This window comes from Raphanus sativus, chromosome 5 (assembly GCF_000801105.2).
Source record: "Raphanus sativus cultivar WK10039 chromosome 5, ASM80110v3, whole genome shotgun sequence".
In the NCBI taxonomy this organism is placed as follows: Eukaryota; Viridiplantae; Streptophyta; class Magnoliopsida; order Brassicales; family Brassicaceae; genus Raphanus; species Raphanus sativus.
In genome coordinates, this window is record NC_079515.1 from 8,738,566 (window position 1) to 8,763,074 (window position 24,509).

The 24,509-nt window shown below is 38.1% G+C and overlaps 8 protein-coding genes across 10 annotated transcripts; 5 read left to right on the forward strand and 3 right to left on the reverse strand.

Moving 5' to 3' along the window:
• The first annotated feature begins 1,554 nt into the window (after positions 1 to 1,554).
• On the forward strand, positions 1,555 to 3,861 carry LOC108861855 (vacuolar-processing enzyme delta-isozyme). The gene is made up of 8 exons (XM_018635827.2): positions 1,555 to 1,814; positions 1,921 to 2,085; positions 2,181 to 2,337; positions 2,534 to 2,619; positions 2,719 to 2,921; positions 3,035 to 3,299; positions 3,377 to 3,583; positions 3,668 to 3,861. Exons 1-8 carry the CDS (start codon positions 1,638 to 1,640, stop codon positions 3,803 to 3,805), a joined length of 1,398 nt encoding a protein of 465 aa, XP_018491329.2. The 5' UTR covers positions 1,555 to 1,637; the 3' UTR covers positions 3,806 to 3,861.
• Positions 3,862 to 4,068: 207 nt separating this feature from the next.
• On the forward strand, positions 4,069 to 4,689 carry LOC130495214 (auxin-induced protein X15). The gene has a single exon (XM_056986558.1). It carries the CDS (start codon positions 4,289 to 4,291, stop codon positions 4,640 to 4,642), a length of 354 nt encoding a protein of 117 aa, XP_056842538.1. The 5' UTR covers positions 4,069 to 4,288; the 3' UTR covers positions 4,643 to 4,689.
• On the reverse strand, positions 4,637 to 5,665 carry LOC108861857 (uncharacterized). The gene is made up of 2 exons (XM_018635829.2): positions 5,432 to 5,665; positions 4,637 to 5,151 (listed from the first exon to the last, which is right to left on the reverse strand). The coding sequence occupies exons 1-2, from the start codon at positions 5,594 to 5,596 to the stop codon at positions 4,753 to 4,755; spliced, it is 564 nt and encodes a 187-aa protein (XP_018491331.1). The 5' UTR covers positions 5,597 to 5,665; the 3' UTR covers positions 4,637 to 4,752.
• A 205-nt stretch (positions 5,666 to 5,870) lies between these two features.
• On the forward strand, positions 5,871 to 7,817 carry LOC108861856 (probable mitochondrial adenine nucleotide transporter BTL1). Its single transcript, XM_018635828.2, has 5 exons — positions 5,871 to 6,272; positions 6,490 to 6,584; positions 6,667 to 7,000; positions 7,098 to 7,335; positions 7,417 to 7,817. Exons 1-5 carry the CDS (start codon positions 6,150 to 6,152, stop codon positions 7,671 to 7,673), a joined length of 1,047 nt encoding a protein of 348 aa, XP_018491330.1. The 5' UTR covers positions 5,871 to 6,149; the 3' UTR covers positions 7,674 to 7,817.
• Positions 7,818 to 7,859: 42 nt separating this feature from the next.
• On the reverse strand, positions 7,860 to 12,239 carry LOC108861854 (pumilio homolog 5). 3 transcript variants are annotated; one of them, XM_018635826.2, is made up of 11 exons: positions 12,080 to 12,239; positions 10,979 to 11,622; positions 10,791 to 10,889; positions 9,595 to 10,688; positions 9,366 to 9,507; positions 9,173 to 9,280; positions 8,858 to 9,070; positions 8,666 to 8,776; positions 8,392 to 8,586; positions 8,140 to 8,311; positions 7,860 to 8,070 (listed from the first exon to the last, which is right to left on the reverse strand). In XM_018635826.2, the coding sequence occupies exons 2-11, from the start codon at positions 11,615 to 11,617 to the stop codon at positions 8,036 to 8,038; spliced, it is 2,808 nt and encodes a 935-aa protein (XP_018491328.1). In that variant the 5' UTR covers positions 11,618 to 11,622; positions 12,080 to 12,239; the 3' UTR covers positions 7,860 to 8,035. The 3 variants fall into 3 exon arrangements, with proteins under 3 accessions (XP_018491328.1, XP_056842537.1, XP_018491327.1); XM_056986557.1 differs by having other exon boundaries at positions 9,595 to 10,313; positions 10,428 to 10,889; XM_018635825.2 differs by having other exon boundaries at positions 9,595 to 10,889.
• Positions 12,240 to 13,976: 1,737 nt separating this feature from the next.
• Positions 13,977 to 16,157, reverse strand: LOC108861381 (uncharacterized). The gene is made up of 4 exons (XM_018635232.2): positions 15,284 to 16,157; positions 14,798 to 15,211; positions 14,518 to 14,723; positions 13,977 to 14,431 (listed from the first exon to the last, which is right to left on the reverse strand). The coding sequence occupies exons 1-4, from the start codon at positions 15,714 to 15,716 to the stop codon at positions 14,183 to 14,185; spliced, it is 1,302 nt and encodes a 433-aa protein (XP_018490734.2). The 5' UTR covers positions 15,717 to 16,157; the 3' UTR covers positions 13,977 to 14,182.
• Positions 16,158 to 16,890: 733 nt separating this feature from the next.
• LOC108861384 (putative BPI/LBP family protein At3g20270) lies at positions 16,891 to 20,735 on the forward strand. Its single transcript, XM_018635236.2, has 11 exons — positions 16,891 to 17,015; positions 17,435 to 17,706; positions 17,799 to 17,947; positions 18,028 to 18,164; positions 18,245 to 18,402; positions 18,562 to 18,997; positions 19,105 to 19,244; positions 19,332 to 19,683; positions 19,765 to 20,013; positions 20,105 to 20,230; positions 20,318 to 20,735. The coding sequence occupies exons 2-11, from the start codon at positions 17,444 to 17,446 to the stop codon at positions 20,480 to 20,482; spliced, it is 2,175 nt and encodes a 724-aa protein (XP_018490738.1). The 5' UTR covers positions 16,891 to 17,015; positions 17,435 to 17,443; the 3' UTR covers positions 20,483 to 20,735.
• A 413-nt stretch (positions 20,736 to 21,148) lies between these two features.
• Positions 21,149 to 24,324, forward strand: LOC108857121 (PHD finger protein At3g20280). Its single transcript, XM_018631054.2, has 4 exons — positions 21,149 to 21,757; positions 21,846 to 21,927; positions 22,026 to 22,142; positions 22,500 to 24,324. The coding sequence occupies exons 1-4, from the start codon at positions 21,395 to 21,397 to the stop codon at positions 24,065 to 24,067; spliced, it is 2,130 nt and encodes a 709-aa protein (XP_018486556.1). The 5' UTR covers positions 21,149 to 21,394; the 3' UTR covers positions 24,068 to 24,324.
• The last annotated feature ends 185 nt before the right edge of the window (positions 24,325 to 24,509 follow it).

Here is a 24,509-nt window from a genome sequence, read left to right on the forward strand (position 1 = left end):
TATCATCTTACGAATATTTATTACCACATGTATTATTAATTTAAAATCATGATAAGTTATGGTTTATACTCTAAATAAATTAAATATAAAATAAAAATTATTCATATATAAAAATTAATCTATAATCTAATAATAATTAGTCTATATATTATGAATTCAAAGATCACAATAATTTATAGTTTATGCTCTAAATAAATTTAATTGAACATCAAATATTTGTATATGAAATTTTTGATCTATAATCTAATAATATTATCTATTATTTTAAATATTATTTTTGGATGAAAATATAATATATACATAATTATATTTTTGATCTTGATGTTTTGTTCACACATGTGAGCATCATCTTCTTGTATATCTTATCAATTCAAAAATCAACATAATAAGTTATTGTTTATGTTTTCGAAAATTTTAAATCAAATATCAAATTATTTACATATGACGAAGCTTTTCCATCAATATATATACCTGTTATTGTGTTGAAATTTTAAAATCATTCATATATTAGGAATATTTTAAAAAGTATCTTTATATGAATGTTTTTACTTGATTAACATTTAATTATAATTGTTCATGTATATGACGAAGCTTTTCCATCGATATGTATACATACCTGTTATTGTGTTGAAATTTTAAAATCATTCATATATTAGAAATATTTTAGGAAGCATCTTTATACAATTTTTTTTACTTGATTAACATTTAATTATATTTTTTATGTATATGACGAAGCTTTTCCATCAATATACATATATATATATATATATATATAAATACATGTGTTGAAATTTTAAAATCATTCACATATTAGAAATATTTAGAAAGTGTCTTTATACAAATATTTTTACTTGATTAACATTTAATTACAATTGTTTTATATCTTAATTTATAACTTTTATCATAGAAAATATTATTTCCAGATAACGACACAATATAGATAAGAATTATTTTTAAATGTGTTTTTAATATTATTAGATTAATTTATAATCAGTTATCAAATATATAAATTCTTTATATATATATATATATATATATAAACTGGTTAAGTTTAACAACGATTTTAACCTCTCTAACTTTTAACAAAACAAAATCTTTTTTATACCTTTTTAACTGCTATTTTTACTTTATATCTAACAATTAAGGAAAAGTGAAAAAAATCTAACAGATAAGGAAAAATGAAAAATAATCTAACAAATATGGGAAAATGCAAAACAAAATCTAATAATTAAGAAAAGTGAAAGTTGTATATAATTATTAATTAGTTTTCTCTTGTTGTTAATCACTGATTAATATGCATTCATAGATATAGAAAAGGCTGGTCAAAAGACTTCTAAAGATGAGAATAAAAAATGGGAAAAAACCACAAGCTAAAAAACAAAGCAATTAACATTTCAAGGCAGTTAGTTAATATCATGCAATGCTCTTAGGTGTGACAACGTCATGCGTTACTTTTTGCATCCACACACTGAAAACCCAGTACGCAAATTACTTTTGTTATATAAACAAAGCTATATACTAATGTATTTCCTCACAATCATCAGATTCAAGAACATTTTACCCAGAGAGCAAAACAACAGTTCTTAATCATCCAAAAAAAAAAACAACAACAGTTCTTTAGGAGTAATTTTCTGACAATGTCTTCTCTTGCTCACTTACACGTTCTTGTTTTTCTCTATGCTCTGCTCTTTTACTCAGCCGATTCTCGCAAACACCAATTACTTCATGATACTGGATCTGAAGATGGTGCAAAAGGCACAAGATGGGCTGTTCTAATTGCTGGGTCAAATTATTACTATAACTACAGGCATCAGGTTTTTTATTTGTTATCAGAAGTTTTTAAATTTTAACTATAAGAAGAAAAGGTGATTCTAAAGAGATTCTTCTATGAACAAAATCTACTGTTGTTTTGGTTCACAGGCTGACATATGCCATGCATATCAGATATTGCGAAAAGGCGGTCTAAAAGATGAAAACATTATAGTGTTTATGTATGATGATATCGCGTTTAACTCAGAGAATCCCAGGCCTGGAGTTATCATCAATAGACCTGATGGGCCCGATGTTTATGAAGGAGTTCCTAAGGTTCTTATTTTCTTACTTTTTATGCATTTTATATACTTATAAATGAATCAACATATTAAGATTTAAGATTTTGTTGGTCTTTGTGGTTGATACAGGACTACACTAAAGAAGCTGTTAACGTGAAGAACTTTTATAATGTGATACTTGGAAACGAAAGTGGTATCACAGGAGGAAGTGGAAAAGTTGTTAAAAGTGGTCCTAATGATACTATATTCATCTACTATGCTGACCATGGATCTCCTGGTTTACTATGTATTTTATCATGAATCTTCATCTGTTTTTTTTTTTAATGAATGTTTAAAGTAATTCAAAAAATCAGTTGGTACGTCAAGTGAAACAGTGTTTGAATGTGAAACCTATACACAAGTTTGAATCTACAACTATCATTAAGATGTTTCTCATGATTATACTAATAGGCGATTTCTTGATCCATGTTTATTATTCTCAGCAATGCCTAATGGTGAAGATCTCCATGCAAAAGATTTCATCAAAGTCTTGGAGAAGATGCATAGGCTTAAAAGATACAAGAAGATGGTAGTAATAACTCATTTCATTCATTGTCATCTGTCTAGCATCTTTTTATATAGTGTTCTGTTCTTGAATCTTTGAGTTGTTATGTGTTTGTGATGTTAGCTGATTTATGTTGAAGCATGTGAGGCTGGAAGTATGTTTGAAGGGATTTTAAAGAGCAACCTAAACATATTTGCTGTAACTGCTTCTAATGCGACAGAGAGCAGTTATGGAACCTACTGTGCTGGTGAATATCCTACCCCTCCTCTTGAATATAATGGTGTTTGTCTCGGCGATACATTTAGCATCTCTTGGCTTGAGGACAGGTACTTCAACCAAAAAAAAACCTCAAATCTCTATGTAATATCAGATGATTTTATTGTTCGAGAATCACTTCTTTTTGTTCAAATGTTTCTCTGTTTTGTGTTTTTGGGGGCAGTGACCTTCATGACATGAGCAAAGAGACGTTGAAACAGCAATACAAAGTTGTAAAGAGAAGAACAGGTCCTGATGCTGAACCAGGGATGAGTTCTAATGTCTGCCATTTCGGATCAGGGAAGCTTCTTAAAGACTATCTTGTCTCTTACATTGGAACCAATCCTGAAAACGAAAACTTCACTTTCTCTGGATTCACTGCTCCACAAATCTCTAGTTCAAGCTTCGTTAATGCTCGCGATATCCCTTTGTTATATCTCCAGAGCAAGGTAAAGTCTGATCTTTCAAGAAGGAATAATAAACAAAAGAGGTGCATGTTTTTGATGTTTCACTATTTATCTTTCAGATTCAAAGATCTCCAATGGAGTCACCTGAAAGACAAGAACTTCAGAAGAAACTATTTGAAGAAATGAATCATAGGCAACAAATCGATCACAACATTATAGAGATTCTGAGACTTTCACTTAAGCAAGAAAATGTCTTAAATCTCTTAACTTCTACAAGAACAACAGGGCAACCTCTTGTAGACGACTGGGATTGCTTCAAGACTCTGGTAACCAACCAAATCTCAAATCTTGTTTACTTGTGTACTACGCAATAACTATTAAACTAGTATATTATCAAATGAAAATCGCAGGTTAATAGCTTCAAGAATCACTGCGGAGCAACTATAGATTACGGTTTGAAGTATACAGGAGCGCTTGCCAATATCTGTAATATGGGAGTGGATGTGAATCAAACTGTTTCAGCTATTGAACAAGCTTGTGTACATTAAATAAAATGATGTGCATAAATAATGTGATCGACTTTAAAATATGAAAAGTATTGCATAAGATATATGATCTGTGGAGATGGTTAATGCCTATTTTTACTTGATAACGCGAATGTTTTGGTGTAAATTTGTGAACTGGATTCACCGGACAATAACCTCGTACCAACTGTACGGTACAGACTACTGTATTTTGGTTGGTGTTGCCAATAATAGTCTTCTTACATAGCTTGTGGTCCAAGACATAAAAGGTAGACAGATCATTCAAAACAAGAAAAAAGAAATAAAGAAACAAGAGCAACTAGGGCTTCTATAACCTAGCTTGTTCTTTATTTTTCATTTTTTCTATGAAGATAACAACTTCAAGGAGATCTTTACAGTTCTATGATCTATCAAATGAAAAGTCATTAGACTTTGATTAAATAAAATATTTTTTTGACACAATTTTCTGTTTGGTTTTGCTTATCTTTTGAATCATACAACCGAAAAATGATATCGCTAGATTTCATCGTACGCCTCAAGAACCAGGAGAAGAGAAGGAACAGAAGATCTGAAAGGAACATAAAGGCGAGTCTTCTCTCAGGGGAATTGTCTGATGGTAGGAGACGAGCCAGAGACCAAAACGCTGTACCGAGAGGGCATCTTGCGGTCTATGTGGGTGATGGGATGCAGAGGTTCGTGATACCGACCAAGTATCTTCAGTATCCTGAGTTTAAAGTTTTGATGGATGAAGTAGCGGACGAGTTTGGTTATGAACATGAAGGAGGGATTCATATCCCTTGTGAGGAAAGTGTTTTTGAAGAGATTTTGATTAGATACATGTCTTGTGACAAGAAGAAATAAAGTGTACATACTATATAATAATTAATAATATGATCATCTTTTTAATACTCCCCTACACTGTCTTGTCACAAGCAGAAGACATACTTATTCTTGGTAATGAAAATGGCTAATCAAGGGACAAAAACAATGCCATGTTCCTTAATGGTGTCGATAACAATCCCTAGCTTCCCTTCAATCCTCTCCCCCTTTCTAGGCTCATAAGACACAGCATAGACGTCTGCTTCCATAGAACGCTCAGCGATGAGCTTGCCGATGAGCCTGCAGGCTTCGTCATCGACAAGAGAGGGTATGTTGGTCCTTATGTCTCTAGCGTTAGTGGTGGCAACCGAGATGACTTTGCTTGTAGGTCTATGCATCACTTTGGCGTGTATGAACTTCCTGGAGAAGAAGACGTTGAGCAGGAAAGGTCTCATGTACATGTCTGTTCTTTGCTTCCATGACTTCTTGTTTGGTCTTTTCGCTGCTTCGCCTCGTGATCTTCTAGTCCACGCAGCTTGCACAAATGAGTCCTGAACAAATCAATCCATCAATACACAACTCTTGTTGATGAAAGAAACAAACTTTGAAGGAACCCAACAGATAAAGTAATGAACTTTGAAGAGAAATCAACAAGAACCCTAGATTCTGACTTCAACCCACAGAAATTACAGAACCAGCTCAAACAGACAAGAACACAAAGTAAGCTTCCAAACGAAATCAAGAACAGCATAAAGCTAAATAAGGCAGGCCATTTACGAAGCTATAGTTAGTGGATTATGTAGAGACAAACGCAATGAGAAGGCTTTTAACCTTCTTGACAATGGGAGACGAGATAACAGAGCCGATATCGATGGAGAACTTGGGAAATGAAGATTGCCATGAGAGCGAAGAGCCGAGTTTGCTGGAGCGAGTTGAACGAGTGAGACTCGAGTCGAAGGGGACGAGCGAGCAAGTTGATGAGATCAAGCAAGACATCTTCGTCGAGCTTTGATTGTGAGAAAGTTAACTGGTCGGATAAGACTCGGCGGCTCACTTCACCGTCTCGATTAACATATTTTTTTACAAACCGTATTCTGAAAACGTTGGACCGAACCGGCTGATTAAATCCTGATTGAACCGGTTCAACCGGTTCCAAAGAACCCAAAAGATTTTTTTTTTTTTTTTTGGTCAAAGAAAACAAAAGATATTTTGGATAAAATAAAGGGACAGAAATGAGCACACCCCACACCACATAAACCCTAAAAAACTTAAATCTTTCCCCATAAAATCTAAACACCAGCTTCACTTGCAGAATGTTGGCAGAGACTCCATTTCTGTCTCAACCTCAAACAAAACTCTTTTAGATCTTCTCTTCATAATCTAAAAAAGTTTGTTCTTTTTTATAGTTATGTTTTAATTGCATATTCTCTCTTTTAGCCCCTTTTTGGATCTCCTGTTCTGTCTCTCTCTGCCTAAAAAATATCTTTCAGGCAGATTAAACAGGAGTCAGATAGATATATATATATATATATAGAGAGAGAGAGAGATAATGACAATGGTTGTTCCAAAAGAAGCGTTCGTTGGTATGGTGAAGGACTCTGTTTCCTCCGCTCCATCGGAGTCTCCTATTAGTCTCCAGCCTCAGTTTCCTGACTTTACCATTCCTGTTAAAGTGAGTTCCTTTTTGTTTCCTCTCCTTCTCGCTTATGAGTCTTGTGTTATTGTGTTCTGGTGTATGTCTAATGGGAAACCAATATGTGATATGATGTGAGGCAAATCCTTATTTGCCCCTATATCTCATATGTCAATCTCTACAGGACACATTTTTTCTTTTAATTTTATATGTCAAACCAATATGTTTCTCTCTGTTGTGTGTTTTGTTGATTCAGGACTTCTTCAAGTCTAGGGAAGCTCGTGAGTTTCTGAGTGGGGCTTTAGCTGGAGCTATGACTAAAGCTGTTCTTGCTCCACTTGAGACTATAAGGTCTGTCATTACTCCACACTTGTTCTCTCCTCAACGAATAATGTTTTAACTTTTGTCTTTGTGGTGTGTGGACACCTGGCAGGACGAGAATGATTGTTGGTGTTGGATCGAGAACCATTCCAGGTAGCTTTGTGGAGATCATTCAGAAGCAAGGATGGGTAGGTCTCTGGGCTGGCAACGAGATCAACATGATTCGTATCATCCCAACTCAAGCCATCGAGTTGAGCACTTTCGAGTGCGTGAAGCGTGTAATGACATCAGCGCAAGAGAAGCTGAAGAAGATTGAGCAGGCGAAGATTGAGATCGGTGACTTTAGTTTCAGTCCGTCCATTTCTTGGCTCTCTCCCGTTGCTGTTGCTGGTGCAGCTGCAGGTGTTGCCAGTACACTTGTTTGCCATCCTCTCGAAGTCCTCAAGGTTCGATCAAAACTCCATTGATGTAAAAAGCTTTTCTTGTTGCTGTTGTTAGTGTTGATAAGAGACTGATTTTTTTCTATGATTCTTTTTTTACCAGGATAGATTGACTGTGAGTCCTGAGATTTATCCAAGCTTAAGACTTGCGGTTCCAAGGATTTTTAGAGAAGATGGAATCCGTGGATTCTACGCTGGCTTGGGGCCAACACTGGTCGGGATGCTTCCTTACAGCACATGTTATTACTTCATGTATGACACAATGAAAACCACTTACTGCAAATCCAAGAACAAGAAGGCTTTAAGCCGTCCAGAGATGCTTCTTCTTGGAGCTCTAGCCGGTAAAAAAAATGAATAAAATAAAAAGTTTCTTTTGTTTTTTTTCTTTCTCGACTCAAAGTCATGTAAATGTGGTGTGTCAGGTCTAACGGCTAGCACCATTAGCTTCCCGTTGGAAGTGGCGAGGAAGCGGTTGATGGTGGGAGCTTTGAAAGGGGAATGCCCACCCAACATGGCTGCGGCAATAGCAGAAGTAGTGAAGGAAAGAGGAGTGATGGGACTCTACAGAGGTTGGGGAGCAAGTTGTTTGAAAGTCATGCCGTCTTCAGGCATCACTTGGGTCTTCTATGAAGCCTGGAAGGATATTTTGCTCGCCTCCAACACCAAGCCACTCATATAATGACGAAATTGAAACTTAGATTACTATTGTTGTTACTTGAAGTTTAGCCGCTTCATCACATTTACTGTGGTGGCACATGAGATGTTTTTTTGGCACTTGGGAGTGTTTTGATTCCCATGAGAAGTGAGAAGCTGAGTTCTTTTTTGTTAAGGCTATAAACAATCTCTATGTGCTTACACAAGTGAAAAGAGAAAGAGCAAATCAACTTTAATCACAAATTATGTCCACACATAATATACACAAACCATCACACTTTCATCCATAGTTACAAGCACATATATACACATAAGCATTTTCCAAATACATATTTATTCTTCTAACAAACATTGTCCAAATCTGTAAACCCAAATGAAACCTCCTGCCTAACCTTCTGTTCCTCCTTCTGAAGCTTCACTCTCTACAACAATGAAACAGAACATTAGAGCATAAACTTAAGTTTTTGGTTTCAAAGAAAACAAACAAATACCTTCACCAAACAGTTGTTCGAAGCGGGCTACTATGTGTTTCCCATATGTGTACTTCCTCAAACTCTCGAGATGAATTTTCATTCGCTGCACCAGAATCTCCCTTTGCTCATCTTTACTGATCTCCAAGACTTTCTGGACCACATAATTTGCATACTGATCTTTCATCATCGCCTGCGGAAGAAAATAGTATATATGTTAAAACAAGTCCAGTGTGGTTTCACAGACCTTTCTTTACGGGTTTGTGTTCTTACCAGCAAGTGATTGTCTTCCTCGGATTTTCCCATTATCTCTTCAATCAGCAACTCTCTCTCGGTACTATCAGCATGTTCCAGACACTTCTCCACAACGTTTGACGCGTATTTGTGCTGACTCATCTGAACAACATTCCCTGTCAACTTCTCAATAATCTGTCTTCTTTCGTCAGGCTTCCCTCTCTCCAGGACATGCTATAAAGACACAAAAAAAACCAAAGACTAAGAACAAAATGAGATACAAGAACATGCCAAGGGAGACACTTATCCATACCTGAGTGACATAATTCCCATACTGATCATGAGCAAGAGCAAAAGCAGACTCCAAGATTTCATCGATTATACAACGAGTCTCCTCATCATCTGAGCAGTGCTCCAAGATTCTCTATAGCAAAAACAGAAGGAGAAATAAGTGAATATTTCAAGTCACAACACAAAAGAAAAGCCTCACTCTTATTCCATTTACCTGGATGACTCGGCATCCATAAGGATGAGTAGAAAGAGTGGCAACCTGACCACGGAAAGCTGCAATTATAAATCCAATCCTAGAGGCAGGCATACTCTCTATACACTTTTGAATAACATGATTCCCGTTCTGATCTCTAACGCACTTCAGCACATTCCCATCGAGCTCACGAGTCAGTTCTGTCTTTTGGTCAACATCTATCACTTCAAGTGCCTATAAATATCATATCATATAATACATATAACGAACTTAACAACCATTTACTTCAGACATTGACATTTATATGTAGAAACTAATATTATTTACTCATTTTACCTTTTGTATCACACGACATCCATACATCTGCAAGCTTAGAGAAACCATCTGACCAGCAAGTTGCTTCACAAGTTCTTCCCTCTGCGCTGGAGTTCCATGTTCTATGAACTGTGCAAACAAACATCACTATGTATCAACAAACTTATAATGAAGAAGAAAAAACTTTTCAATTTAGAAGAAAAAGTGGGCTCACTTTTTGGATAACATAATTTCCAAAGACGTCAGTCATCAATTTCGAAGCTTGTGGAAGAACCTCACTGAAAACAGATGCCTTCTCCTCATCAGAGCAGTGCTCCAACTTCTGTTGAATAAACCGGCTGCCATGCTGATCAACGCTGAAGTTAACAAAAAAACGAATATTATCTTTTGATGCTCTCAAAATACTAACTCAGGAATTAAAGAAAACAGAATAGAAACACTGCCTGAATTCAATAACACGCCCTGCGATATCAGACAGCTCCATTTTACGAGCGTTTGGAGACTTGAGTTCATCAAGAAAAGAATGTCTTTTAAAATCATCGACGCTGCTGCTGCTGCTGCCTCCTACTCCTCTGTTCCCTTGCCATCCACCAGGGTAAATCCCTGTGTTTCTACTAGCTCCTTGTTGTTGATGATACCTTGTTTCACTTCGTCTTCCAAAGTGGCTCATCATCCCACCACCAACCGGTGAGGATGGCATCACTGGACTAGCAAGAGGTGATCCCTGATACTGCGGCATGACTCTCACACCAGGCGGCACTGCAAAGTAGTTTCCCATGTGCCGCGGACTTTGCAACCCAAAACTTGGACTCAGTTGATTGCTCTGAGGTTCTTGATTGGTCATAAACCCACCAGCTTGTTGGTCTTTCTGCCCAAAAGAATCAGTGCTGGTCTGAAACGAAGGAGAATACGGGTCTGCTTGAGACTGTTGATAGTATTGCAACTGAAAAGGATCCACGAAAGGAGTGTGCTGCTGTCCAGTAGGTGAAAAGGATCCTCGAGAGAAGGAGTTGTTGTATCCCGAAGAAGGCGAGGAGATGTCATACGGCATAGGAACGGTAGCTTCATGAGATGGGTATCCACTCATGTACTGAGGGACAACACCAGAGACAGGAGGGTGGTAACCGCTGTAATTATACTGCGGGAGGTACATACCAGAGGACTGAAAGTTATGATTGTAAAACGGGCTCAGTGATGTCATATATGCTGCTGTTGATGATGTATACATATGAGGCGATGGCAAACCATGAGGAGGAGATTGGAAACTCGAATGTACCTCTCCAGTAGCAATCCTAGGCAAGTTCTGCATCATGTCGTGCGTACCACCCATCCTAGGATAGGTCATTTGTTGTGGCGAACTAGCTTGAACTTGATACGATGAAGGTGTGTATTGAACAGGTACTCTCCTTCCCTGAGATTGCTGTTCTTCTTGGTTCCTCATCATTCTAGAAGCAGCAGAGGATGGACCAGAAGCATCAAAAGCAGATAGATTGTTGTCCTCGTGGTGGCTCGCTACCCTCGCGTTTGATCTCTCTTTCTGCGTGTTAGTAGAACTCTGTGAGCCCAAATCAGTGGTAAAAGTATCCTCACTAGCAACAGCCTCCACAGAGAGAGAATCTGTTTCCCTCAGAAGACTCACCGAACTTATATCAGACTCTGGTACTCTTCTTGTGCTTTCTGGAGCTATACCAGAAGAAATGGCTTCTGCTATTGGATGATTCCCTGCCGAATGAGGCCGCTTGAACACAAAAGAAAGTGTTAAAGAGAGAATCTTCCTTTAAGACCTTTAAGATCAAAAGTCTAATAAGTGATAGAATCAAGCTATACCTGAATGATATCAGCAAAGCTCTTACGACGAGCAGGGAAAGAAGCATAAGTAAGTTGCTCACCAGAAGAAGCCTCCTCCTCAGGCTCCTCTCTATGTGTCGAAAGCGCAGTTCTAGAAGCAAGCAAGGAAGAAGATCTTACACCCATATCATCCCAAGATGCTGTTGGACTACCATCACCAACCCCACCCAAATGACGCAGCAAGTGCTGATTCTCACGTGAGATCAACGGAGGAGGAAGCCTCGGATTCAAGTTGATGTTGGACAAATAGTAAGCTACATAAGCAGGATCGCCACGTATCTCTTCTTCAGAGCCGTAACTCTCAATAGCCCTACTGAAAACATCAGAGCTGCTACTACTACTACCACTACCTTCCTGTTGTTTCAAGAGATTCCTAAGAGCTGCAAATGAACCTTCCATGCTAGGCGGCGCGCTCCCACTCCTACTAGGGATCTTCCCTGTATGATCACCACCACCACCACTACCACTATCCAATCTGTTTCTTTCCATAAGGAACCTTAAATCTTCAACAGCCATATCATGTGAACCAAATATCCCACTAGTATCCCTAGAGGAACCCTGCCAACTTTTCAAATGATCACCTTCCACCATCCTCATAGCGCTCTGCGTCGTCGTCATACTTTCTATACATCAAACAACAAACAAAAGAAGTAAAAGCTAAAACCATAGTCCATAACAGAATCAAAAGCTGAGAACTTTATAAGATAATGATCCTTGAATTTTTCCCACAAAAGTCCCAAACTTTGGATAATCAACGTTTATTTTGTAATCTAACCATAAAGGATCGAAATTTCAGACCATTTCATAAGCTGAAAACTTAGTCAACCCTAAACCATCATCAAGGATCATCCATCTTTTTAAAAAAAAAAAAAGCAAACGAAGCCTTTGGACTATTTTTTTATCAACCTCAGTAGATCGTATAGCAAGTCTATATCCAAGGATCAAAATTCTAAAGACACAACATACTTTAACTTTAATCCTTCTTTATTCATAAACTAGCTCCCTTCCTTACTTGTGTGACTTGTGGAATAAACAAAAGTAGATAAACAGAGGCTTGATACAGAGAGTTAAAGAGTTTACCTGATGGTGATGTTTAAGCCTCCATGAAAGTATTTTCAATCAAAAAGCTCGAGATGATATGTCTCAGAGAAGAGACCTTAGAGAGAGAGATTAAAACTAACCCCTTTGAAAAGTTTGTCTCAAAGTCGAGCGAGTCACCAAGTCAAGAGTTTTTTTTTTTTTTTTTTTTTTTTTTTTTTTTTTTTTTTTTTTTTTATTTTAATTCTTTCCCCCAAGGCAATTATTGGGGATGTTTAATTTTAATTTTTACACATTTACATTACCACTAGATTACTTGTAGATCGTTTCTCTCTCTCCCCAAAAAAACCTCTCGCATCTCTCTAAAACACACGACGGAACCCTAACTCCGGCCCGGTTAATCCGGTGCCGGAGGCATCTCTCCTTCCTTTTCTCTCTTTTTTTCTTTGCTTTCTCTCCTCTTCCTTGATCTTGGCTGATATGCTCGTGTGCTCTGGGTCGGAGTTCCTCTCAAAGTTTTTGATTGAAACTGACAGTGGTAAGATCTGGCGCTTGGAGTCGCGGCGAGGTCAACGAGATGGCGGGAGGAAGAAAGTCGGCTTTTAGGGTTATTGGAAGAAACAGATCTGGTTTTCCCCTTTTTCAGATCTCGTTGATTCCGGTCCGGTGACGGCGCGTGGCTCGGGAGACGCCCTCTGCTCCTTGATTCTACGTCTCCAGAAGACGGTGAGGCGAGCGGAGGAAGACTCGACGGCGGATGGACAGGGTATCGTTCTCTGATTTTGGAGAACACATGAACAATGACTCCCGCCGATAAAAATGGTCAACAGGAAGATATTATAGCGGTGGTTCATGGTGGTGACACATTACCCTAGTGCTGAAAGTTTTATCTTTTGGTGTGTGTCTCACTTCTCTGAAAGTCCGAAGAGCTATACCGACCGGCGTTCTACGGAGCCGAAACCCGATTTTCATTCGGATCTTGTGTCCGTTTTAGGCTGAGGGTCGCAACGTTCGAAGACCAAGAGAATGAGGAGGTCCCGATTATGCACTTTGGTGAAGAGGCTATTGGGTCATGAGCTTTAATGTCGATCATTAGGATCCTTAGCAGTTCCAATCTTATTTCGGTGAAGTCTGTAATTCTGTTGTGTTAGTAGACGTTTGATGTACCATGAGGTCAATTTAGGTGTGGTAGAAGAGATGAATCAGTCCGAGTCGTGTATTGATTTCATTCTCATGGTGGTCCAATATGCATTGAGTTAAGGTTAGGTAATGTTAGTTCCAATCAAGTGAGCTAGGATGATACTAGACCAACTCAATGCATTTGTGGTGAAAGTCTATTGTGGTCAAGTATGTTCTTGTATCATGATTTGGTTAATGATTTGGTTAATGAAAGTAGTTGTTGAGTTAAAAAAAAAAAAAAAATTTTAATTTTTACGTATTTAAACAACACTAACCTCAAAAAAAATTAAGAATCACGACGGATTCGCACACGAAGATGTCCTCTTAGCTGAGTAATGACTGAAGTACCCCCTATCGGTTTCTCTATCATGGTGGTAAAGCAAAGCTCTTTTATCGTCATTTTGTTCTAGAATTGATGAATAGGTTCGCCACGTGTTGACACACTTCTAATTGAAAGAGATACGTTCACGTGGCTCTGTCTCTGTTGCCTGTTGCTTTGCTACCACCAAACACACACACTTTAGTTTCTTTTTCTTTTTCCCTCTTACACAAATGTTAAAACTTTTTACAGGAATTTAAAACTTTAATAACAGACGCTTATAATGTTCATTTATCATTTATAGTTCTTAGGATTTGGTTTAAATATTTAAGCATGATGGTGAAGAAAAGATCTTTAGTGATTTGTCCAAAAACAATGAAAGTGATGGAAAAAGAATTAAGATTTGTCCATCACCATCATTAGATCTAGCTTCCCATCAACAAGACAAACATTGGATTCTTTCATATGTGCTTTACATCCACACGACAACACATGAGAAAAAATGGTCCCTTAATACTAAAATCTAATGACCGGAAAAAAAAAGCAAACTGTTATTGGATGTGGAACATCTTAATGCAGAGATAATTAAGCTAATGTAACAACACAATTACTTCAAAATGGTGTTAACATCATTATTATTATTATTATCAACAAGAAGGGAAAAGAACTGGAGATGGGTGTCTTTGAAGCTTCCCACCAGAAAAGTTGAGTTTCTTCATCTTCTCTTCACACCATAGCAGCTGCTCTTTACTGATTTTCCCCATCCTCAAAACCCTTGTTGCTAGTTTGATGTCAATGCCTGCAAACAAGAGCTGGACTCCTTCCCATGTCTGAGGCCAAGACTTCTTTCTAAGCCCTTTTGTCTTCTTGGACAGCTCCTTGGCTTTCGCCCTCTTCTGCAAAGGGACACTCCAATCTTGTGAGAGAGACAACCCAAAGAAGCATTTATAGAGACAGACATTGCTTAAAAGATAAACCATACCTTTTCAATAGATGACTGAACTAGTTGCAAAGGGGTTGTGGAATTCATATTGTGGTTACCAAACAAGTTGTTAACCCCATTTGGTTTCTTCTTATCCATCTTCAAGAAAACATTGAATGTAAGGATAGTGCTTTCAATGATTTTGATGAGATCCTCAGCTAGGACCATGAACTCTGTATCTTTCTCCATCTCCGTTTTATCCGTCCCTGAGATGTTTCAACTTAAAGTGTTTGTTACTACTTTCACTAAAGGTTGTAAAGTGGTGGAAACGCAAAACTACCTTGGATCTTGGGAGCTTGAAGTAGCTTAGGCATTGCGTTTCTGGCACGTGCATAAAGCTCAGATCTAGATCCCTGCTCAAACGGTTCATTCTCTATGTACCTCTGCAACAAGACGAGGAACTGCTGAAACTGTTGAGCGGTATGGTTGTAGCAAGTCAAGGTTTCGGGTTGGCATGAGATCAAGTGGCTAAGCTGCGTGTACTGACAGTGAAGTGCTTCCCAAGTGAGGCAGAGCTGAGCAACGTAGGCCGTCTCAAGATCTTGAAAAGGGTCGATCCCTGTCTGCTGCTGCAGATGCTGCTCCATATCTTCATCCTCGGGAACATCAAACCTTTTCAGAGAAAGACATCGAAAAGGAGATGGCAGCTTCTTGGATGCAGATCTTGGAGATGGAGTCGAAGGAGATGCAATGCCTAAGAAAGCGTGAAGAACAAGGTTAATAAGGCATTACAGAATATCATAGCTTAGGTTAAGGTTATTATTACCAGATTCTTTAAGCTGGTTGGAGCTTAAGCGATCGAATAAGAGCATACGCTCGCAATACTTTTCATAGACAGCATCGAAACCTCCCCACCATTGAAGTCCTTCAGCGACCACATCTCTCCACACAGTTGATGAACACTTGTCTTCTCCTTCTCCTTCATCTTCGCCTAGATAAGACTCCTTGTCTTCTTCTTCTTCGTCTTCTTCAGGTATCAAGACCATGAAACTGTTTCTCCTCAGCTCCTTTAGCCTTCTCTTAACCTCATTGGTGATGAAATCGTCGTCTTCGTCGTCGCCGTCTTGGATCTCGTCTGATTTTGCGGAATCTGTCACAGTGTTGTTGTCACTCCTTGGTTGATCTTGCTCATCTTTCTTCTCCTTGTCTAGGTTTGGCTTCCTTGACTTGAGAAAGTTTCCAACTTTCAAGAAGTTCATTTCCTCGAACACTTGGAAGAGAGAGAGTGTCTTTCTTAGATCTAAATTCAGATTCTTTGGATCAGAGAATCGAAGAAATCACAAAATGGAGGAAATGCATGATGATGAATCTAGAAAGATCTCAACAGAAACTCCTTTTTTTTTTTGTATGAAACTTCAGATTCGGAATCCTCTACCAAGCAAATAAGAACACTCTGCTAAACCTATCTAGACAGTCCACTGAAGCTACACTTAGAGAGTGTGATGGAGAAAAAAAAAAAAGACAGAAAGGTTTGAACTTTAAGTAAGTAGGCAAGCAAAATTGAAAGATGAGAGAGACGAAGACCAAAGACAAAGACAGGAGCTATCAAATGAAAGAGAGATTGGTGAACAATTTGCAATAGAGCGAGAGAGAGAGAGAGAGAGCTTTGTTATGTCTTTTAGTCCTAATCAAGTTTTATATTTGTCCTTTACTCCTAATCAAGTTTTATATTAAGGAGAACAAGGATAATGTGAGAAGAGGTATTGTTTTCGAAACAGATCTCATTAGATTCATAATTAGCTTTTTTGCGATTTCAAATTCCCAAGAAAAGAAAAAAAACCCTTACCAAGAGGAAGAGGTTCTTTCTTGGGTCAATTGACCCGACCCTTTTTTTCCTTTTTTCTTATAGGTCGAAATATTATTTCACTTTCATTAAAGTCTTATTTCTTTTATTAATACTAACAAAGAAGAAAATAGTAATTTGAAAAGAAAAATTAAAAAGAAGAAGAAAAAAAAAGGTCTTTTTGGTTATGGTCTGAGCAGCGAGAGAGATCTAAGAAAAACGTGGGGGCAATTGGGGTTAAACAGTACAGAGAATATTGTCAGTAAAAGCCACAATCTCTAGTTTGGTCACAATCACGTTGCCTCTCTTCTCTAAAATTTACTTCTTTAACCTTCTCTCCCACATCTCTCTGTATCTATTCTATTCTACGACCCTGGTGTACTGAAAAATAGTGGGCTTCTCTTTATTGGGTTTCTCTTCTTCCTATCCATTCAATTCTCTAGTCTTAATTGATTACGTTTTGTTTTTTTTGTTGGTTGATATAAAATAGAATTGGTTTGGGTTTGGAATCTAACTCCAGTTTCCGGTTCGGTCTTGGATTAGATTAAACCGAATCAGGGAGCCTGGTGGTGGGCATGGATCCATGTGTTCATTGCTCAGTTGTCTTTGTCTTGTCTTGTCTGTTTGTTTGTTTTTATTTCCTCTGCCACGTCGTCTCTTCTATCTCACAAACTAGTTTCTTTTCTCTTCTTCTCCAGGGACGTCCTCACCTCTGGTAAGTTAATTCTATCGTTCGCTGATGGAAACCGTTACTACCATTTGTACGATCAGATTGAATCAGATTCTTTTGGCTCCGTTTTTCTTTCCAATGAATCAGATTGATACGATCATATCTTTTAGTATGTTTTTTTCTTGTTATGTTAAATCTATATTCCTTTTTTGCAACTGAACTAAAATGTTATCCTAATCCGTCTTCTTAGTCTTTGTTGTTTGCCGTATGAAATTGTCTAACAATCTTATTATATATATGTGAGATTCTATGTTACTGTTGTGTTTGTTACTCTTAATAGGCATTACCAAGTTACTAAATGGGTACTTATCACAACAACAAAAAATGTTTTGTTTATCCCTCTGTAGTTCCTGAATTTTTGGAGACCTCCTCCTCATATGTAAAAAAAAAACGTGTTGTTTCAGGATTGTCAAATGTCAATGAACCGAAATAAAGATAAAGTTGTCCCAACAATTAAAGATGATAGTCCATTTGGGTATCTACAAGAAGATCTCTTGATAGAGATATTCATCAGAGTTCCAATATTAGACTGGGAACAAATATCCTCCGTTAGAAAGCAGTGGGCTCATTTGTTCCGTGGAGAATGCTTATGGCAGGCCGCTTTGAACCGGTCGTATCCTCTTGCTAGCAAAACTCAGAGATGGACTGGACCAATCAGTCAAGGGTCAAGCAAACGGTTTATAAAGATGCTAGCTGAAACGTTTCATTCTTCCATATATCTTATTTAGGTAGATTCAAGAAACTTAAATAGAGTTTTTAGCTTTGCAGGAGATTTGTGGCTCTATACATCAGCAGAAACATATTAGGCGTGGATACAGACATAGATGAAATGCTGGGACATATTTACTTATTCTTGAAAGATCGGCTTCAACTTTCAACTACGCCTGCTTCTGGCATTCTGCACGGAACCATGATCGGTAAACTATGTTCTCTATTAGTATGCCATCGAGACTGCTTAATGAACCCCAAACATGTTACCTTATGTTACTGGTGGCAGACCAATTGATTGTTTGTGGCAAATCCAAAGAAGAAGCTGATGAGCTCGTTACAAAGATTTGGCTGGCTCTTCTCGACAATTTAGAGGACACAAAACATACCTTTCTTGTTCTGAAGTCCATTGCACAAGAATATGATGTAAGAGAAACACACATAAATCCTTTTAGTTTTTTGTAGAGAAAACTAACTAAACTCATTATCTGATTATCAAGTTGCAGGGGTTTCTTCCATATCCATATTCAAGACCGATCAAAGTGCAGTGGAAAGTGTTTGAGAAACTGTTTGTGGACTTCCGCGACTTGTTGTTTGATCATTCAGAGTACTGCGACTTAATAGGAATCGCCAAGAAGAAGTTTCAGACATTACCACATCTTTGGTTAGGCTATTAACTTAAACCAAGTCTCCATCTTCTGTAAGAAAAACGTATAAAACACTGATTCTTTATGGGTCATGTAATATTCATGTTTGCTTTCCAAAAGTAGAAAAGTCAAAAAAACCTTTCAAAGACTCTTTTAACAAATCTCTTCCTTGTTAGCAAACCCACTTCTTCAAATATGGTTCTCATAAAAGTGATAACGTTTCTTGCTCTCTTCGTCTCTCTACTACCACCGTCGTCCTTGGCCTTGCCCCAGGCCAAAGATGGTGGTGGACACGTCTCGTTACTCGTCTCTCAAACGGGTCTTGACTTCGCTAAAGACTTCCTCGTCCACAAGGTGATATCCACGACCCTTCCGCTTCAGCTACCTGAGATAGAGAAGAAGGTTAAGATTCCTTTGGTTGGGAAAGTAAGGATGGGTCTGACGAACATAAAGATATACGCGGTTGATGTTCGGTCGTCGAGGGTCGAGACCGGAGGAGATGGAATGGTTTTGAGTGTTTCAGGGGCGACGGCAGATGTGAGCATGGACTGGTCTTATGCTTACAAAGCTTCCTTCTTTCATATCTCTGATCATGGTGTTGCTTCTGTTAAGGTAACAGTAGAAACAAAGTTATGTTCTTTATGATATGTGTCTTGTTCTTTTGTGTTCATCTCATTTGAGTAAATGATGATGATGATGATTGTGATGATGAATGGAAGGTTAAAGGAATGGATTTGAGAAGCAGTGTCAGTTTGGTTGGTGAAAATGGAAGTCTAAAGATTGCTTCAAGGGATAGTGATTGTAAAGTGAAGAGCATTGGTATTCATATCAATGGTGGTGCTTCTTGGCTATATCAAGGGTATATATATATCACTTGCAGCTTTTAGTCTCTAAAGATTAAAAGAAAAAACAAAAAGACTCTTAACATTTGTTTTTTGTTTGCTAGGGTGGTTGATGCATTTGAGAAGAAGATTATTTCAACTATTGAAGAGACTGTTTCTACTAAGATTCTGGAGAAGATGAAGAAGCTTGATGCTAAGTTGCAGTCACTTCCAAAAGAGAGGAAGATTGATGACAATGTTGCTGTGAACCTCACTTTTACAGGAAGCCCTGTCTTGGATGATTCTTCTGTTGAATTTGGAATCAATGGTTTGTTGTTCATGCCAAATGGTGATGGTGGTAAAGCTTCAGGATCTCGGTCTTCTTCTTCTTCTTCCTCTTTTCCCAAGGTTAAAAGAATGATGGGAATTGCAATTAAAGAAGAAGTTTTCAACTCTGCAACACTTGTCTACTTCATTGTAAGAGAGTTCCAAAAGATGAGTTTGGTGGAACAATAAAAGTTTCTAAAGCTTGTATTCTTTTTTTTTTGAATCCTCTAGGCAAGGAAGATGCATGTGGATATCGAGCAAACGAAGAACGGGTCGGCTCTAAGCACATCTGACTGGAAACTCATACTTCCAGAGCTCTACAAACAATATCCAAATGTTAAAATGATGCTTAACATGTCGGTTACATCTCCTCCCGCTGTCAACATCAGAGAGACTGGCATTGATGGAATCATTGATTTAGAGATATCAATCGATGTCCAAAACTCTGGGGTAGTCCTATCCGTGGCACGCATGTCAACGGTATATGCTAATAATAATAAAATAATCCACAAACAATCTAGTTAAGAAGCAAGCAGTCCATGATCACTAAAAAAGGTCAGAATGTTTGCAGGTTCTTGAAGTTGCGGGTACTGCAGAGATAGCAGAGAACAATTTAGCAGGTAGCCTCAGAATAAAAGGTTTCAATGCAACAATGACTTGGAGTAAACTTGGAGATCTTCAAGCAAACTATATTCAGGTAAAAGTTGTGTGTTTCTTGTAGATCATAAGACTATTATTGCTTGAGACTAACTAAACTGGGATGTTTCTTGCTCTTTTTGTTTAGGATGTAGCGTCGACGATTCTTGAATCCTTGTTTTTGCCGTACGTAAACGCACGTCTGAAAAGAGGTTTCCCTTTGCCGTTTACGCACGGTTTCAAGATCAAAAACACAGAGATAGTCTATGTTGAAAATGGCATTATGGTCGGCAGTGATGTAGCCTTTGGTTAGATTAATGAACGGTCTCTCAAGGTGATTGATACCTAAAAAGCTGGTGCTATTTCTGTATAAAGCTGCGTTGTAAATCTGTAAGTAAGACTTAAAAGCATCAGCATGTATATATCTCTCAGGTACTAGTTTGAATTACCTAATACATGTTAGAACAACATTTATACTGTTTATACAGCTTGTAGATAATTTACGTAGTTTATACTGTTTGTGTATAATATAAATACAAGTTACGCGTTAAAAAAACATTTACATTTATACTGTTTATAATTTTATTAACAACAATTATACTGTTTGTGTATATGTATATACAAGTTAAAGTCTTTTATATAGTTTTGTTAATTAAAATGCTAAATATAAATTTAATGAAAAAATAATTGTGTTTATTAAATTGTTGTTGATTTAAAATTATTAAAAAAATAATCAAATAAAATATTGCTATTTTAATTAAATTCTTCATATGTGTAAAATCTTAAAAACATTTATTAATTTGAAACAAATGCAGTAAAAATTTCCTTACATCTAGTTGGGCCGAAATACATATTTTTATCAGTTATGGGCCTATTTTGAGAAAATCTTTCAGTTATGGGCCTATTTTGTATATATGGGCCCAAATACATATTTTTTTGGAGAAAATCTATTTATTGATTTATTTCTTCCAAATAAAGTTAAATAAGAAAAAACTTTTTAATCTCTCTCTAGAGAAAAGAAAGTCATCATCAACTTTCTCTCTCTAACTATCCTCGGCCTCTCTCTCCTTGGTGTCATTGGGTATTATCATCATCAAACTCGTTACAACAACTCACAGAGTCATACAATTCTACCCGCCAATAATAAAAAGGAAGCTCCTTTTCAAACTTTATAAAACCCAATCTAGGGTTTCTCCTCTCGATCTTCTTCTAGGGTTTCTCCTCAATGGATGTGGATGTTCCGGTTAACGGCAACGGAGGAGAACCAATGTCTCCTCCTCCTCTTCCTGCGAAAAAGCGACGCTTTAACGAAGATATGAACAGAGTGGCGGAGATTGTGCTGGTTTTGTCGGCGCTGGGGAGGATGCGAGGAGGGAAAGCCCCGACGGAGATGGAACTCGAGCTGATGGTCGAAGCTAGGTCGAAGCTAGCGGAGATGTGTCAAGAGTTCACTCCTAAGGATATCATCGGGGGCGGTGATGTTAGAGGTGTGATTGAAGATCTGGGTTTGAATCGTAATGGCCAGAGATTAGGTTTCCGAGCTCCTGAGATCAGTATCTCCGAGAAGCTGTCTCTTGGCAAAAGAAAGGTTGGAGCTTTTGTTTTTAGATTCTTGAAAGGATGTCATTTTTTTTTCTTTGTGGGGTTTTTGATCATGAACTTTTTTTTTTCTACAGATGGAAGAAGCAAAACAGTTTCTGACGCCTATGGTATCTCACTTGTCACGGCCTAACAATGGTGTTGCGTCTCCAGGTCTTGGTACGGCTTATGCATACTGTACGCTTTTAAAAAAAAAAAAAACCATAGACCTATGTTTTCAGGCATCGTGAATGTTTCTTTGCCATTTGTTTCTGCAGGTAAGAGTGTTTCTGTGGCTAATAAGTGCACTAGTGGTGAAGGTACTGCTGTTAATCCAGCTGGGAGCCATCTCAGGCCTAAGATGGTGCTTAATGGTGCTGCTCCTCAGGGCACTGGTAAGTGCAACTCTTTGTTTTTCTTTGTAGTGATAAGAAATTGATAGCCTTTTGACTTTGAAAATAGCTTAGTATGGTTGGTTTGCTATGGCTTTATACTGTAAGAGTTGTACACTTACTAAAGGGGATTAAAATAACCATATACTCAGATGCTATCATAAGGTTCTTAGCTCTGTAGCTCTAACTAGTCTTCTATGCTCAGAAATATGAATACTTTTCGTGAATGTGATCATTTTCTTGCTTTGGAGTTTGCAAAGCTTACTGTTTATGACTTGTGAAAAATGATAAATATTGCTTCCTAGTTCTCTAATAGCTTCATAATCGCTGATATTAATTTTTCAAATTTTACTTGTTTAGGTGTTCCTGCAAATTACTATGCTGGATCCTGGTCTACCCAACCTCAATCAACCATATCACTCGTTTCTGCACCAAGTAAGAAGGTGCCTATTCAAAGTTCTGTCAGGGTAAGAGATCCAACCTCTAGGCCAGTCATGTCTCAAGCTCCACATGGTACATTCCCCGTCACAAATCAGCCGATGCAGGGAGTGCAATACGGTCAGACTTCTTCGTTTCAAAACAACCATAGTGTAGTCGCTAAGATAGTCCATAATGTTCTGCATCCACGGGTCAAACAGTCTCCTGTGTGGATTCCACCGTCCAGAGATTACATGAGCAGCGCGATGACATGCCAGATGTGTGAAGTTACCATCATTGAAGTGGAGACTGTACTGATTTGTGACGCCTGTGAAAAAGCATACCACTTGAAATGTCTGAAGGCGAACAATTTGAAAGGGGTTCCAAAATCTGAATGGCATTGCTCAAAGTGTGTGCATGCAGCCAATGGGAAGCCATTCCCTCCTAAATACGGCCGTGCTGTTAATACGGCTAGTGCAAAGAAGGTTGGTTCAGTGGATACGAAGGTTAATCTACAGAAACCAATTGTAACTACGGGTCCCAGAGTACAAAATGTTCCTGGCTTTGTTGCTGGAGCAGCAACTACATCTCGTTCTGTGACTGCTAGTGTGAATGCAAATACAACTGCAATGACCACTAACACTGGGACACAAAGCTTTAAGGATAGTCTTATCCGTTGTAGTAATTCTCCAGCACTGGCATCTCTTACCAAGACTCCAAATCGTACAGCGATTGCAAATAAAAGTACTGGGATAAACAATGGCTTCATATCAAAAACTCTGAAACCAGGTGGCACTATGAGTAGTAGCACTTCTCCATTGCCTGTTGGTAACCTGGTTCCTGTGAATGCAATCTCAAACGCTACTTTGAGTGCGCCAGTAACTTGTAGCCTTGTAGCAGAAGCCCCATCAGTTACCGGAAATGGAGACAGCAGCTCAAGCGCCTCTGGTGCTGCTGACCAATCTATGCGAAAAACGGAGCTTACAACTCAAGCGCAGGCATTGACCGTTACTTCAAGTGGCAATTCTCAACCGGAAGTGTCACAATCTGAGACTGCAAAACCAACTGAAGATGCAGCTATAGGTCAATCATTAAAAGCTGATGATGGACTCCAAGCTCCTATGGAAAATGTTTCTAGGTGTGAGAGTCCATCAGAGTCTCTGAATGATAAAACAACGCCAGTGAACGGCCAAGAATCAAGCAAGGATGCCACTGAGGAAGTTGCTTCTGAAACTTGCCAGAACCACTCAACAGAAACCCCAACGGCAGTTGAATCAGATCATGACTTGAAGATGACTGCCGAACCATCCATGCCAAAAGAGAATCCAGCTTACCAGACAGAGGAAACAGCGTCCCAGCCTCCTTCAGTGTCATCTAACTGTCAGTCACAAACCGAGAAGGAAACAGCAAATGCTCGAGATACTGTACAGAATGCCCCGGGAGATTCGCAAGAAGGCAAAGTGTTGAATGGTTTAGATGCTAGACATAATGAACAGCCTTCAGATCCTTAGTTTGATAAATGAGATTCGATTAAGGAAGCAAACGCTGCGTAAAATTTTTGAGCAATTAACATGGGCTCAAACTTCACCAGCAACTGTTATCTTCTTTCAACTTTAGTTGTCGATGATATAAAAGTGAACAAAAAAAGTTGTCGATGATAGGAATATACATCTCATCTGTTAGGTAAAAGCAGAGGAATGCTCAGAACATTTGGAGCAATGAACTTGCGAAAGCAATAGCAATAATAGATATGATGGTTTTGATATAACATATGGGTGTACTTGCATATGTGTTCTAAATCTTTAAAGTTTTCGGAATTAATAGAATCAAGATACAGGGTTAACCTTGAACCTATGAATTAAAGTTACTTGTATATTAGTTCAAACCAATTTGGATTCTACAATTCATGTTTAGAATTCATTTGTTTTACTGGGAACTGATTGTCCTCTCACG